This window comes from Castor canadensis, chromosome 4, assembly GCF_047511655.1.
Source record: "Castor canadensis chromosome 4, mCasCan1.hap1v2, whole genome shotgun sequence".
Lineage (NCBI taxonomy): Eukaryota > Metazoa > Chordata > Mammalia > Rodentia > Castoridae > Castor > Castor canadensis.
In genome coordinates this window covers 81,468,076-81,482,244 of record NC_133389.1, presented here as the reverse complement: position 1 = coordinate 81,482,244, position 14,169 = coordinate 81,468,076, and the positions used below count along the sequence as shown (strand labels likewise).

General features: G+C 40.1%; 1 protein-coding gene across 26 annotated transcripts in view; it reads right to left on the bottom strand.

Annotated features, from left to right (window-relative positions):
- Clasp1 (cytoplasmic linker associated protein 1) overlaps positions 1–14,169 on the bottom strand; it is a 251,589-nt gene that overhangs the window by 210,525 nt on the left and 26,895 nt on the right. For all 26 annotated transcript variants that reach the window (XM_074070502.1, XM_074070503.1, XM_074070504.1 and 23 more), the window contains one exon: positions 5,685–6,164. In XM_074070502.1, the coding sequence (XP_073926603.1) occupies positions 5,685–5,879 (195 nt within the window). In that variant the 5' untranslated portion in view covers positions 5,880–6,164. The remainder of the gene's footprint in view (positions 1–5,684; positions 6,165–14,169) is intronic.

Genomic DNA, 14,169 nt, shown 5'->3' with positions numbered 1-14,169 from the left:
CTCAATGAAAGCCAAGGTTGGGAGCTAGGCAAGGGAAATGAGAGGAACTTCCCTTACCTTTCAACACCTTCCCCTCCTACCCATAAATGGACAACGCTGAGCCCTGAAAAGCAGCTGAGGAGAGACTAACCCTTTTGCAACATGCCCAGAGAGGGAAGAATTCCATTCTTCATGGCCCTATTTAACCCACTTTACTGTCCAAGTGTCTCCAACTAAGTACTCACTACGTTTTTCCATATCCACACTACAGCATTTATACAACTATTCCCATGGAACAATTTACACCGAATATTTCCCATGCTACGCTGTGCAACTGTACACTGTCCTCTCATGTATCCTCCAATCAGACCAGGAGGGTCTTTAGGACAGAGACAAAGGAAGCTCTGGGTTACTTCAGAAGCCATGAATTTCAAATTCATAGCTGTATGGCATGGGCCTTGAGACAAGCACGCAAAGGGGTGAAGTTCACACATACTAGATTAGATTACACAGACTCATACAGTCTGGACACTGGCTTATACAGTGTCAGGCGGGTACTGAATCGATCTTTTTCCTTGGTACAGTACCTGGCTCATGAAAAATGATTAACTTTGGGTGTTGCGTGAAGACCTGGTTCAAGTCCCAGAAACCTTAATTACTGGCTCATCACCCTGATTAAGTTACTTGACTTCTTAGAGCATCAATATCCTCATCTATAAAATGGAAATAATAATACCTACCTCATATTTACCTCAGGTAAAAAAATGAACACACATTTAGCACAATTTCTGGTACACAGTAAATGTGTCCTAGCCAGAGGTTATCATCATTATTCTACAATATTACATACAGGTCCACAATCACTCAGCAAAAATTCTAGAGGCCAGGTGTGTTCTGGGATGCAGAATTTTGGGGGTGTTAGGAAGGTAAACTAATACCCACAGTGTATATAATATAATCCCTTGAACAGACTCTGAGACAGTACCCACAATCAAATGTAACATTTTTGCAGTGAAACTGCCTACACAGGTAAATAAAGACCATAAATAGGCATGTGTCAGTTTACTTCGGATCAGATGATAAATGAGTTACGGAAAACTCTGGGCTTTCAGAGCTTTTTGGATGAGGGAGCTGTGGAGAGCAGCCTATGAGACCTTATTTTAAAAGCACCTGGGTCCTCAAGGACATTCCATGTTCACTAAGCTCACCAAAGGAACGTGTATGATGGTAGTAGACAGAATAAAGTTGTCAGGAAGACTTGGAAAAGCTACACAGCCTAAGTCCCTCTCTTTCCCTCCAGGCAGACTCCAGGACAGATCACTCTTGACCTTTTATCCTTTCTTACCCAAAGGAAGGAAGAAGAAAGAAAAACACCACAGCTAGAGATGTGGGCAGGAATCCAGCCCACCATCTTTCCCTTTCTTTAAGTTTTAGCTAAGGAAAACACAAAGAAAAGGCCAAATCTCTGAAGACAGCCATGTTCAAAATTGGGGGGGTACATTTTTATTTTTAATGCCTGAGTAATCTTTAAAAAAAGAGGCCTCATGAACAAGAAGAGTCTCCTATCTCCCAAGGTCACTACAACAACATGGGACACTTCACAAGTTCTTCCAGGTTGAACAGAACCCCCATGGTAGGGCCCCAGTGATATTCTGGACATAAAGAATATATAAATAACCAATTACTGAACCCTCAAGATGAATTCTACCAGCCAAAAAAGTCCAAGGTCAGCTTATTACAAAGTGATAGGCTAACAGAATTCAAATTGGCCACAAAAGTCTGAATTAGACAGCTATAAAAAAAAGCAAGTTTTCCTAAAGTATCACACAAAGGAGTCCAAAAACAAATGGCACTCTAATCTAATGCTCCCCCAATTCCCTTATGCAAATCATAAGCTTTACTTCTTTTCTTCTAGATGAATCAATGATGGCCCCACATTAAAGAAGGTGTTTACCTAAGTGGCATACAGAAAGTAGTCAGCATTCTAGTACAGGGCCAAAGTTTCTGTAAATCAAGTTTTATTGGACACAGCCACACCTGTTCATTTATATATTATCGGTGGCTGCTTTCATGTATAAGAGCCAAACTACTTGAATACCTGTAGGAAAGCCATATGGTTCGTAAAGCCTATTATTTTGTTGTTGCTGTGGTGGTGGTACTGGGTTTGAACTTGGGGCCTACACCTTAAGCCATTCCATCAGTCCATTTTTCAAGACAGGGTCTCACAAACTATTTGCCTGGGCTGGCTTTGATCTAAGGTCTTCCTGATCTCTGCCTCCTGAGTAGCTAGGATTATAGGTGTGAGCCACTGGCACCCAGTAAGCCTAAATTTTTTACCTATCTGGTCTTAAAGAAAAGTTTGCTGAGGGGGTAAATACAATCAAAGTACATGATATGCATGTATGGAAATATCACAATGAAACCCCTCACTTTGTAGGTAATATACACTAACAAGAAAAAAGAGAGAGAGAGAGAAAGTTTTCTGACCACTGTTCTTACAGAAGACTGACTAAGCTATCAGAGAGAACTATACTAAAATCTCAGTTCCATAAACCCCAGAAGAAATTACCTCGTGTTTTTGGTCTCAGTTTCCTCAAGTATAAAATTAGAATATTACTATCTATTACCACACTGTAATTAATACCACATATAAATTTGTCTATGTTAGGAAATACTCAAAAGTAAAATTATTTGGGCTGGCAGAATGGCTCAAGCAATAGAGAGCCTGCCTAGCAAGCATTGAGGCCCTGAGTTCAAACACCAGTACCACCAAAATAAATAAATAAATAAAGTTATTCAAGCTCCAACCAAACATTTTTAAAACTAAGACACTAAAAAGGCATTCATCTATTCCCTGTTAAGGAGTAACATGCAAGTACTATTATTTTCGAAGGCCAAAATTTCTTCACCTTTTCCCTCTTTTCTTTTTAGCCCTTAATTTAAAAAAATCTAGAAGTCCATCTTCAAAGTTTTGTTAATATAAAGCTACTCCCCCCTGTTTATACTATGTAAAAAAATGTCAAATAAAGCCTCAGACTCTGAATAAGAAATCCTGATCTCTGATTAAGAAAGCAAAGGGCGGGAGGAGCCTCAGATAAGCTTCCCGATTTCAGTAAAGCAGCCAAGCAATACTCGCTGAGCCATCTAAGTTCCTGTGTTGACTCACATATCCAGTATTTGTTGAGCACCTACCACATTCCAGGCTCTGAGGCTCCAGGTGAGAACAAGGCAGGATGTCTCCATACTAAAGAGAACTTACAAACTAGGGGGCTGCTCAGCACTGTAAGATTACAACCACAGACATGACCCTGACTGCAAAACTACTGAAGTAAGTCACATAAGATATAAGAGCTTGAGCACTCCCAACAGAGTATCTAATCTGACATCAGTATTGCACGAACAGGGTAACTGAACTGTCCATGGTTACAAGCAAGTTAGTTTCAAACCCTCAAACTCTATCCTCCTGACTTGAGTCCAGGAGGATGTCTTTGCTTAGTAAGTACATCACAAAGGGTCCATTCTTAATCTTTTACACCTTTGTGATCCTACAAACACCACTCTGGAAAAAGCACCCAAACTTCAAAACCAGAATTCCTCTGGGCAGTGTCACTGCTTTCTTCTCTGCCTTCCAGAGAGAATATCCTGTGTATTTCTATCACTGCACACACCATACCAGCTCTGTAATACAACCATTTGCTTTTTACCAGTCTATTTCCATTGGCTATGAGCTCCTTGGAGACAGAAGCTGAGGGCTGATGACCACTAATGACTCAGAGCTCAGTATGTGACAGACATGTTATAATTTTATACTCACACTCTCACTTAGTGCTCATAAAAACTTGATTATTCCCACATTATGGGGAAACTGAGGCTGGGATGGTAAAAAAAAACCTCACACAGTGAAGCAAACTCTACATATTACTAGTTAACATCATTATCACCCCAGTCCCCATCCCCAACCTCCTCCTTCCTAGTAGAAGTCGGACACTGTTCAAGTGTCCTCCCTCCTTCACACAGCCACATACTTCATTCAGGGATGGTTGACCCCTTCTTGAGACCAGCGTGACAGTTGAAACCAATCTCATACACTCATTCCAGTTTCCAATGATACAGGGTGATGGGGACTCAAAGCCATCTGGCCTAAGGTGTTCTACAAAAAGTCTGCTGGGAGCTTCTGAGAAAGGTTTCCTCCCTAGTCACACACAGAATACTCTCCTTTTCTCTAGAGTTTATCTCAACTACTAGGCTTATCTAAAATAATATATTTCCTTATAGTTAATTTTAGGTCAATTGAGTCTATTTTCTGTTATTCCCAGCCAAAAACATTTTAATGTGCACACTGGAAAGGTAGTGAAGCACAGATTCAAACATATACAAGGTGACTTTGGAGCCTTCGAAATCACAACAGAGTTGGAGCTTAGCTCAAGTGGCAGAGTGACTGTCTAGCAAGTGTGAGGCCCTGAGTTCAAATCAAACCCCATTACTGCCACAAAAAAAAAAAAAGACCACAGAAACTGAACTCTCTGACCTCTCATCTCTATATCTCTAACATTTCTACCACCCAGCACCAGTGCCACACATATAAAAAAAGCACTTGTTAACTTCTGCCAAATGAATAAATAGATGAATGAAATAGAATTTCAGCTCAGCTTCAAATATAGGTAGGATAAATTATATATCCAATTGTAAGTAAAATATCGGGGCTCTAGGTAACACCCAACACTTGTTAAAGCCACACTACTCTTAGGTGGCACTAAGGTTTAATGTCTATACTACAACCAAAGAAAGAATCCTGAAAATACCAGTTTCTATATCCAAACCAATCTGAGAAGACCTGAGTTAATAAACCAAAGTGCAAAAGATTTAGTTTCTATAAGCCCCTTCTATAGTATTTATAGCACTATTACCAGTCATGCAAACTTCCCACTTTTCCTTCCACCTCATCCTTGATCCAAAGAAGCCACCCTCTTGGCAAACTGAAATAGAGTATGCTGGGGAAAGAAAGCAAAAGAGTAGGCAGAGAGGGGACACTTCTTCAGCACTTCAAGTCTTACCTAGTTCTCAATCATGAAAGCTCAGTCTTTGAATGGTAAAATAGTCAATATTCACAATTCATTTAGCCATGGGACCTGGAGGCTACCCCTAAGCCCCATCAAGGGTATATGAAGACCTTCACCTTTCAGCCTGAAAGATATCCTCTACACCATCGCCCACAGGTCAAAAAAAGAGTCCTTGACAACCATTCTATTTCTGGCCAGATACCCACCAGACTTCAAAACAGTGACCAAAAGGTAAAATGCTCCATACATCCTATTGCCAATTTGATCCCCAGAGAAGTTAGTGAAGACACTTGTTATTTACAAAGGGTCACTCAAAGATCTCATGACCTATTCACTGCAAACACTTTAAGGCTACAAATGCTTGTAAACTTCCCAAAATAAAACTCGTTCCTTACCTCTTCACTTGGCCTTCTCTCAGAAGCCATAAAGATTCTTTAATCTCCAACCAAAAACAAAAATCAAAGAAATGTCTACTTGCTCTAGAATAAAGTGTCCAAAAGACACAATCTGCATGTGTGCCTTACTGGAAGCCAAGGGATCATGCTGATTGCTAACAAAAGATTTAAAAAACAAAAAAAAGGACTAATTTTGATCTACCAAAGCAGCCCAGCCAACTTGAAGAGTGCCTTGTAAAATGCAACTTACCTTGTAATTACTAGAGTTCACCCAAGAGGTAGCGAGTCCATCCACAAGCTTATCTAACATGGTCTGGTCGTGTTCAAGGTCAGCAGACTTCTGTCTGTCTGAAAAATAGTCTATAAGTTCTTGACCAACCTGCAGTCGCTTCCCCACATCCTTTTGTAACACCTGAGCCAGGCAGGACTCCATGCGAGGCTCCATGGTGGAATTCAAATCCAGATCCAGCGAAAGCTAGAGGGCAGTCAGGATGACTCCCTCCCGGTAGCCAAACCGGGGAGGTTGCCTCTTTGTTAGCTGAAGGTTACTAAGAGCCTGTGTTTCAAAGATGCAATCCGGGGAATGGCAACAATGCACCATGTGTGTCTGAAGAGCAGCTGGTAGGATATTAAAAGTCCAATTTAAATAACTAGTAGGAGATAAAGGAGTGAGCAGCGGAGTGATGTTCTGCCACTGGGTCTGAAATACTTCATAATTCAGCAGTCCATTCTGAAAAGTAAGAGAGGAGAACAACAAATCAGCATGGACAGAATAACACTCAAATATTATGAAACACTCAATCTAAGACAAAGCAATTCAGGCTGCAGAATCGCTTGTAATCACACATGGTTTGTGAAGCATGACTATTTGGCAAACATATCAGAAAAACATAATTATTATTTTTATCAGGAAATATCAAAGCCCAAAGAAAAGAGCCAATGAGCTACACAGTTGGTAGGTTGATATTCTTCACAATTTCCCAGATCATAAACGCACCAGTTAGAAAGCAATCTTCTGCTTTAGCTAGTGTATTTATTTGTAGCTTAAATTTTGCTTCCCACCAAAAACCTAACACCATTCTGTGAATCACTGTAGGTATTGAAGTTTATTGCCTTACTATATTAGTCTTCCAAAAAACTAAGTACTGGAGATGTGACAAGCGCCATAGAAACACCATGGACCAAAGTGGCCAGCTTGGTCACATTAACCAAAGGGAAAAGCCTACATCATATTCCTTGCTTTTTCCTCCTCCTCCCCTAATAAAGGAGACAAAACGAGGAAAAGGAAACAGACTCATGTTCTGCTCAGTTATTGACACAGCAGTACTCTCTGCTGACAATCGCACCATTTGGGTCTGGTGCTTTATTATGAAATTGGATCTCAAAATCATGTTTGGGCAATATAAAACACATGATATGGAAAAAGTACCAAAACTGTATTTTATTTTTGTGGTGCTGGGGATCAAACCCGGGGCCTTGTGCATGTTACGCAAGTGTTCTACCACTGAGCTAACCCCCCAACTCCAAAATTATTTAGCTACATAAATTACACAAGTTGTCTGGTTAACCTGTAGCTGCTAAAACAATTGTGCACATCCAATTCTTCCTTCAGTTTTTTCCTCTCCTAAAATCATTACCCAATTTCTTTCATTCTAAACCAAGACCCACAGGAAACCTATCTTTAAGATGAAATACCTCCTGAGACTATACTAAATAGAAGTGTTCTTCATGCTAACAGTGAGCCCCAACTTCCTGTTGTTCCAGCAGACAAATCTGTCCCATAGTCAAGTAAATTCAAAATTCTGTGTACAGTTAACTCTTCCAGTCTGAATACAGTGATTCTCTGCTTTTCTAATCCCAGCCCATACCTAATCTCAACATAAAAAGGATTGTCTTCCAAATTAAAGAAGCAAAGACTTTGCGTTTGTTTATTTGAGAAGGATCTTGCTATGTAGGTCAGGATGGCCTCCATCTCACAGTCCACCTGTTTCAGCTTCACCTACTGGGATTATAAACATGTACTACTACACCTGGCTTAGAATCACAGGCTTTTGATATCAATGGGAATCACATAAGTCAAGTCATGCAATGACTTCAGAGCCCCAGCACATCAATATCCATCTTCTACTCTAAGACCTCTATCTATGTTGGTTGTCACGGGAAGGAAAGCATTTAACAAGTTGCTCTAGCTTACAGAGTAATCCTTCTTGGAGCTAAAGAGAGCTCTGCTTTCTGGTCATTTCCACACCATGGAAATAGGCCTTCCTTCACATGGAAGACATTCAAATATCAAAACAGGAGCTATTACCCTTCCTTCCAATTTTTGGCCCAATCATAATTCCTCCAATTCCTTAATTGACTCTTGTATTGAACTAAAGAAGGTACCAATGATACAGGAAAACTGGAGAGATCCATAGACCTTTTCTTATGGGGCCCAATATGAGCCCAAGAAACAGGTCAAACATGCAACAATTCTGTAGTAGATAAAAATAGCCACAACTTCTCTCTCTGAGCCAGGTGAAGTCTAAGTCCCCTCCCATAAGACTTAGGGCTTGGCCCTGTGAAGTGAGCAGAGACTTGCTGGCAAGGCTTGGTGCCTGATCTCTCAGAATGCTGCCCTCGGCTCCCATGTTGTGGGGAAGCCACCCACAGACAACAAGGCCACCATCCAACAACAGCTACAGAAGTTAAGTCTAAAGAACCAGCAGACAAACTACTGAAACAAACCACGAAATTGGGAGAAAAAACATTTCATTGCTGTTGGAGTACTGTTTGTGGTGATTCATTGCACAGCAATAGATAACTGATACACTTTGCTATCTTTTATCCTCTGTGAAAAGAGTCTCATATTCTTTACTCCTTTAAGAGGCTTAAGTCAGGTGCCAGTGGCTCACGCCTATAAACCTAGCTACTCAGGAGGTTGAGATCAGAAGGATGTGATTCGAAGCCAGCCCTAGGCAATAGTTTGAGAGACCCTATCTCAAAAAACCCATCACAAAAAAAGTACTGCTGGAATGGCCAAGCAGTAAGAATGTCTGCCTAGCAAGCATGAGGCCAAGTTCAAACCCCAGTAAGCCAAAAAGAAAAAAAAAAAAATAGAGAAAGAGACCTAAGTTGACACCATAACCAATAATGATAACAATGCCATTTTAAAGCATGAACATGAAATGTCAGGTTCTATGCTAGATGATTTATATACACTACTTGTAATTCATAACCAACTCAATAAAGTAGTATTAATACCCCATTTTATAGATGAGGAAACTAATGTAATTAAAATAAAGGTAAGTAGTTTTATATAGATGCATGACCAGTGAGTTTTCTTATCTTACCTTAAAACACCTATTATCAGAAATCTGGCCTAGTTTTGTTTTGACTCTGTGAAAGGAGGGCAGACTTCATACTTAGTTAAAAGCAACAGGCAAGAGAACAAAGTCTCCATATTCCTGAAGTAAACACTGGAAAACACTCCACTCATTCAAGACTCTCCACAGTGGATTCTTAAATACCTACTATAAGAAAACCACCCCTTCAGGATGGGTATGTAGCCCAGCAACAGAAAAACTGATTACCTAGAGTTGTACCTAGCATGCATTAGGCCATGGGTTCAATTCCCAGCATGAAAGAACAGGACAGGACAGGAAAGGAGGAGAGAAGAGAACAGAAAAAAAGAAAAGAAAAAGAAAACCCCTCGTTGAACTAGAGTTGTGCTTAGCAAGCTCAAAGAAGATCACAAATTTGTACGTACAAGAACTGGTGGAATGAAAGAGACTAGAAGCTTTGGGCATTAAGCAGACTGAGTCCTCTTGTTCCTTTTTTTTTTAAGTTAAGAAAAAAAGGAAAATAATGATCATCCTCTCTTACACTTATTATTACTGAACAGGTTTTCTGATACCTTTTCCTATGTTTTTGAGTATTTTCTCCATCTCTACTTTCAAAAGAATTAATCACATAGTTCCAAATTTGCCAGGTACAAGATCACAAGGTCTCCCTCCAACCCCTAGTTTTCCTCCCTAAAAGTAAATGATGTCACTCGTCTCCTGTGTATCCTTTAGACAGCTTTAGCTACACAAGCAAATAGGAAATTTGTGCTCTCCTCTCTGCATCCCTGAAGTTTTCTAAGCATTTACAGTTAAATTGCAAAAATAGAAATCAAAAACAAAAATACAGTCAAAAGTTAATATAGCAAGAATGTTACAAAAACTTTATATTGAAAATTATAGATAAGCTGGAAAATAAATGAAGATATTTAAAAGAAGTTGAAAGAGGAGGATGAAGAGGAGTTACAGGAAGAAGATAACTTGGAGGAGAAGGAGGAAGAATTAGAGAAGTTAGAAAAGGAAAAGTAAGAGAATGACTTGGAGAGGAATAAAAGGAGGAAGGAGAAAAAGTAAATCTCTTCCTTCCACCCACACCCTGACCAGACTCTCCACTAGGCAAGAGTGAAACAAGGATACCGAAGTCTGAAGCTAGCCTGTAACTCGAAGTCTCAGAAATTACCTATGTCCCAGCCTTAAGGAAAAAAAAAAAAACAAAAAACAGGCTATTCTGTGTAAGCCATAATGGAAGGCACCAATATACAGATTCAGTCCCTTCCCTCAGTGAGTTTATGGATAAATACAGCATCTATTTACAGTCCTAAGAGTCAGTTTTGTAATCATCCTTCAAGAGAGTGGTGCTACACAAAGAAGGGTGACCTTAGAGCAGTGCTGATATTAGATGAGGTTAAAATAGCAAAACACCTTTTTCTTTATTTATAAGGAAAAAAGAGTAACTTTCTCCCTTTAGTAAGATCTATGAAGGCTATGGAGTACAAATGTCACTGTTACCATTCACATGGGAAAACGGTAAATCAGGTACTTCTAAAAACGCTCCAACTCCTAAACCCAACCTCAACTGCAAGAGGCCCTTCACTCCCCATACCAACATTCTCTGCCTCACTTACTACAGTGGTTAGGTTACAAGCATCTCTACCTTTGCCTGTCACATCATCTTGGTCTTTAGGAGTAAAACATCAAAAGGCCAAATGACAGTCCTACTCATTCTTCTTTATAGCACCCTGGAAAGTAGAAATTAACAGAAGAACCTTTACAAAACAACTGCTCTACTCTGCTGCAGGCCAACAAGAAAACATTAAAAACTACCAGCATCAACGGCCAGCTTTAATAAGAATGAACATGAAGTAAGGAAAGGTAGCTTGGTATAATGAAAAGAGCAATAAAATTAGAAATTCTGACTTCTGGTCTTGACTCCACTTCCTGAGTGGCAATGGGGAGAACACTACATACATTAAATAATATTATGGATGGCAGCTAGATATGATGCCACATACCTATGATCTTAGCAGTCAGGAGGCTGAAATAGGACAATTTTGAGTTTGAGGCCAGCCTGGGGTCACATAGGAAGACCCTGAATCAAAAAAAGGGGAGGGGAGAAGAACACACCTACAGGTTAGCTCCTATCTGCCTCCCCTGTGGCCCTGAGGTACACTATTAATACAGAACTATTAACAATGGGAGATGGGCAAAACCAACAATAAGCTCTTTAACTTCTTAGTCTACTATATAGAGAAGTCAAAGGTAGAAGCATTTTAATCTTTACCTAGTAGTTCGAAACAATGATTATTACTTCTCGTAAGTCTATGGGTTGGCTGGGCTTAGCTGGGAGACTCCTGCACTAGTCTCGCCTGGGGTCCTTCATGTGGCTGTAGTCACCTGGCAACTTGACTATTTTGAGGAGTAGGATAGCACCACTTACAAGCCTCAAATACTGGTGCTGGTTGTTGGCTGGATCCATTTCCACTCATGATCTCTAACTATTCAGCAAACAGCCTGGAGTTCATTACATAGTAGCTGGAACCTGCCAAGATGGCCAGGGGAAAATACCAAGCCTAGGATCCAGAACTCCTGTCACATTCTACTGTTCAAAGCAAATCATAAAGCCAGTCCTGATTAAAAGGGTGAGGAAATGCAATACAATCTACCTATTAACAGAAGGAGTTGCAAAATACTGTAGCATGTTTCTCAATCTAACATATATGTATTTAATGACTTCGTACAATGGATAAATGGATGGGGTGAATACATTTGTATCCTATGTTTACCCATTACCAATTATCTCAATTATTTTTTAAACATCACCTTATCAAATATCACTTCTCAGTATAAAAGACACAAAAGAAATAACTACAGCCTATGACTTGATGTGAATGAGTTTCCAGCCTACTTGGAGAAAACAAGATGTACATTCACAAAAAGCATGTGAATTTAAGAATTCAACACAAATACAGAATGTACAATTAATAGACCTCACAGGTAAAATATCGTACCTGCCAAATAACAGGTATAAATAAGTTCTGTGGAAATGTAGTGAAGGGATGGATTAAGAAGGCCTGGAATGATCAAGCCAAAATTATACAAGAGCAAAATTCAGTCAGAACTTTGCCTTCAATTGTAACTAGGACGTGTTCCCATTGGTTATGGCACTTAAGTGAAAACACCAAGTGTAAGCAAAGTGAGGAAGGTAGGAACTCAAGGGAGGAAGAGTGGAAAGGCAGATACTGTGAGAGGGGCAGGCATTATTACCCTCATATTTTTATGTTAAGGAAATGAAGCTCAGAAGGGATGGGGGTGGAGATAACTTGCCCAAGATTTTTAAGCTAAAAGCTGTCAGTTGGTAATTTACAACTCCTTGGCCTGGTCTCAAAGTTTGTGTCCTTCCCACTCTACTGCCACCACGTTGCAAGTCCAGAGCATAGGCACTTACTAGTCCCATAGCATGAAAATGTTCGAGAGCTTCAGCATGTTGGGTATGAGAAGTACAGAATTAAGAAGCAAGGGTCAAACCCTAAGAAAATGCTCAAGAAGCTTTTATAAAACAACACTCCATATCAAAGTATCAGAAGTACACCAGTTAACCACCTTGAAAGTCTCCCAGAAAAACAGAGAAAGAGCAAGTATGAAAAAACCAACTCAACAAGCCAAAAATGGAAGGAATTTACTAACACTAAGTCAAAAGCTGCACATTTCCATTAAGAAGGCAATCTTTTTTGACGTGAGACCATTTCTGGAACAATTACAATATGGTCTAAAATTAAGAAAGCTATGCTGGCACACTCGGCCAGCAGCAAGTCTCTGGCCTTACCTGTTCCTTCCGCTCTTTCCTTCTCTTTCTTCTCCGATCCACAGCCCCACTCACTTTGGGGCCCACACATTCCCTCAATGTACACACATTTACTCCAGTACTATGACAGATGACAGGTACTGTACAATGCTAGTTACTAGAAATCACAGAAAGGATAACTTGGTCAAAATCCTCAATGAGAGTGCTGCTTACAAGAAGGGAGAGACCAATGCAAACGGCTCATAGAAGGAGGTGGTGGAGGAAAGAAGATATGCTGTTCGAGGAAACTGCAACTCTTCAACTGGGAACTGTAGGAATGGGACACTATTCCTCACGCCCCAAGGCACAGCCCTGGCTCTCCTAGTCCTCCTTCATTTGTCAGCCCACAGTTCCCTCCTTTTCACTGCCTCTCAGGATCCCTTCCAATCACCATACATTTTCCTTAGTGGCTTCAACACCCACGTGATGACATCACCCCCTCCTTTCTGCCTTCTCAGACTTTTAACCTTTAACCTGCCACTAATCTGCTGAGGGTATCAGCAATGTCTCCTCCTGTACTGGCTCACTACCAGCAGCTTATAAACATCCTCTAAATCACCCATCTTCAAAAAGGCCTCTCCTGAACTCAAATGCCAGGTAAAGTGAAGCTTCTTTAAACACTGTTCTCTCCAAAACAGGCCTATCCAGCTTTCACACCCTCTCCACAGTTGGGAACTGCTCTTGTCAGGATCCCCCGTGGCCACCATGTTGGCAAATCCAAAGATGACTTTTCTGGACTTAACAACCGCACCCTCACAGCAACACTCCCATTTAGACCACCCTTTCTTCTTGCAAAATTCCCCACTGCAGGGAAAACAAAGAATCTTGCCTTCCAGCTACTTTCCAGTTGCACCTACTCAAGTTTCTTTAATCATCTCTCCCTACTGAGAGAAATTCTACTTGTGTAGTGTCCAAGAATACTAGACACTAAAAAGTCAAGAAGTAATTCTCAAAATTTCAGGAAATTACCAGTCAGGCCAGGAACAGAAAGATAGGCAAAGAAAAGGTCCAACAATTCATTTCTACCACCGAAGTCAACAGTGCCAAGTCATCTCTGAACTGCAAAAATCAGAAGATTGGGTGGATCTACAATTACTCACCTTGGAAAGAACATTAAAAACTAGGTATAGGGAAATAAGGTCCAGTGTTCTACTGTACAGTTGTGACTATTGAATGTAACATATACAGTATGTACAGTATATCACATACTGTGTAATTTTTAAAAAACTGGAAAACATGTTTTTACCACAAATAAATAAATGTTTGGAGAGACATATATATTTACCCTGATCTGAAATTACAGAATATCACATGATGTTCCATAAATATAATTCTCACGTGTCAATTTAAAATTTTTAATTAATATTTTAAAAAGCTGGAATTAAGTGATCACATAAATACTTTGCAGTAGTGAAAAAATTATAATTAAGTTCTCTTTCTTTTTTTTTTTTTTTAAAGCAGGGTCTCACTATGTACCTGGCCTGAAACTCACTATGAGCCCAGGTTAGCCTCAGCCTCCTGAGAACTGGGATTATATGATGTACCACCAATGCCTGGCAGACTAACTCTCTCTT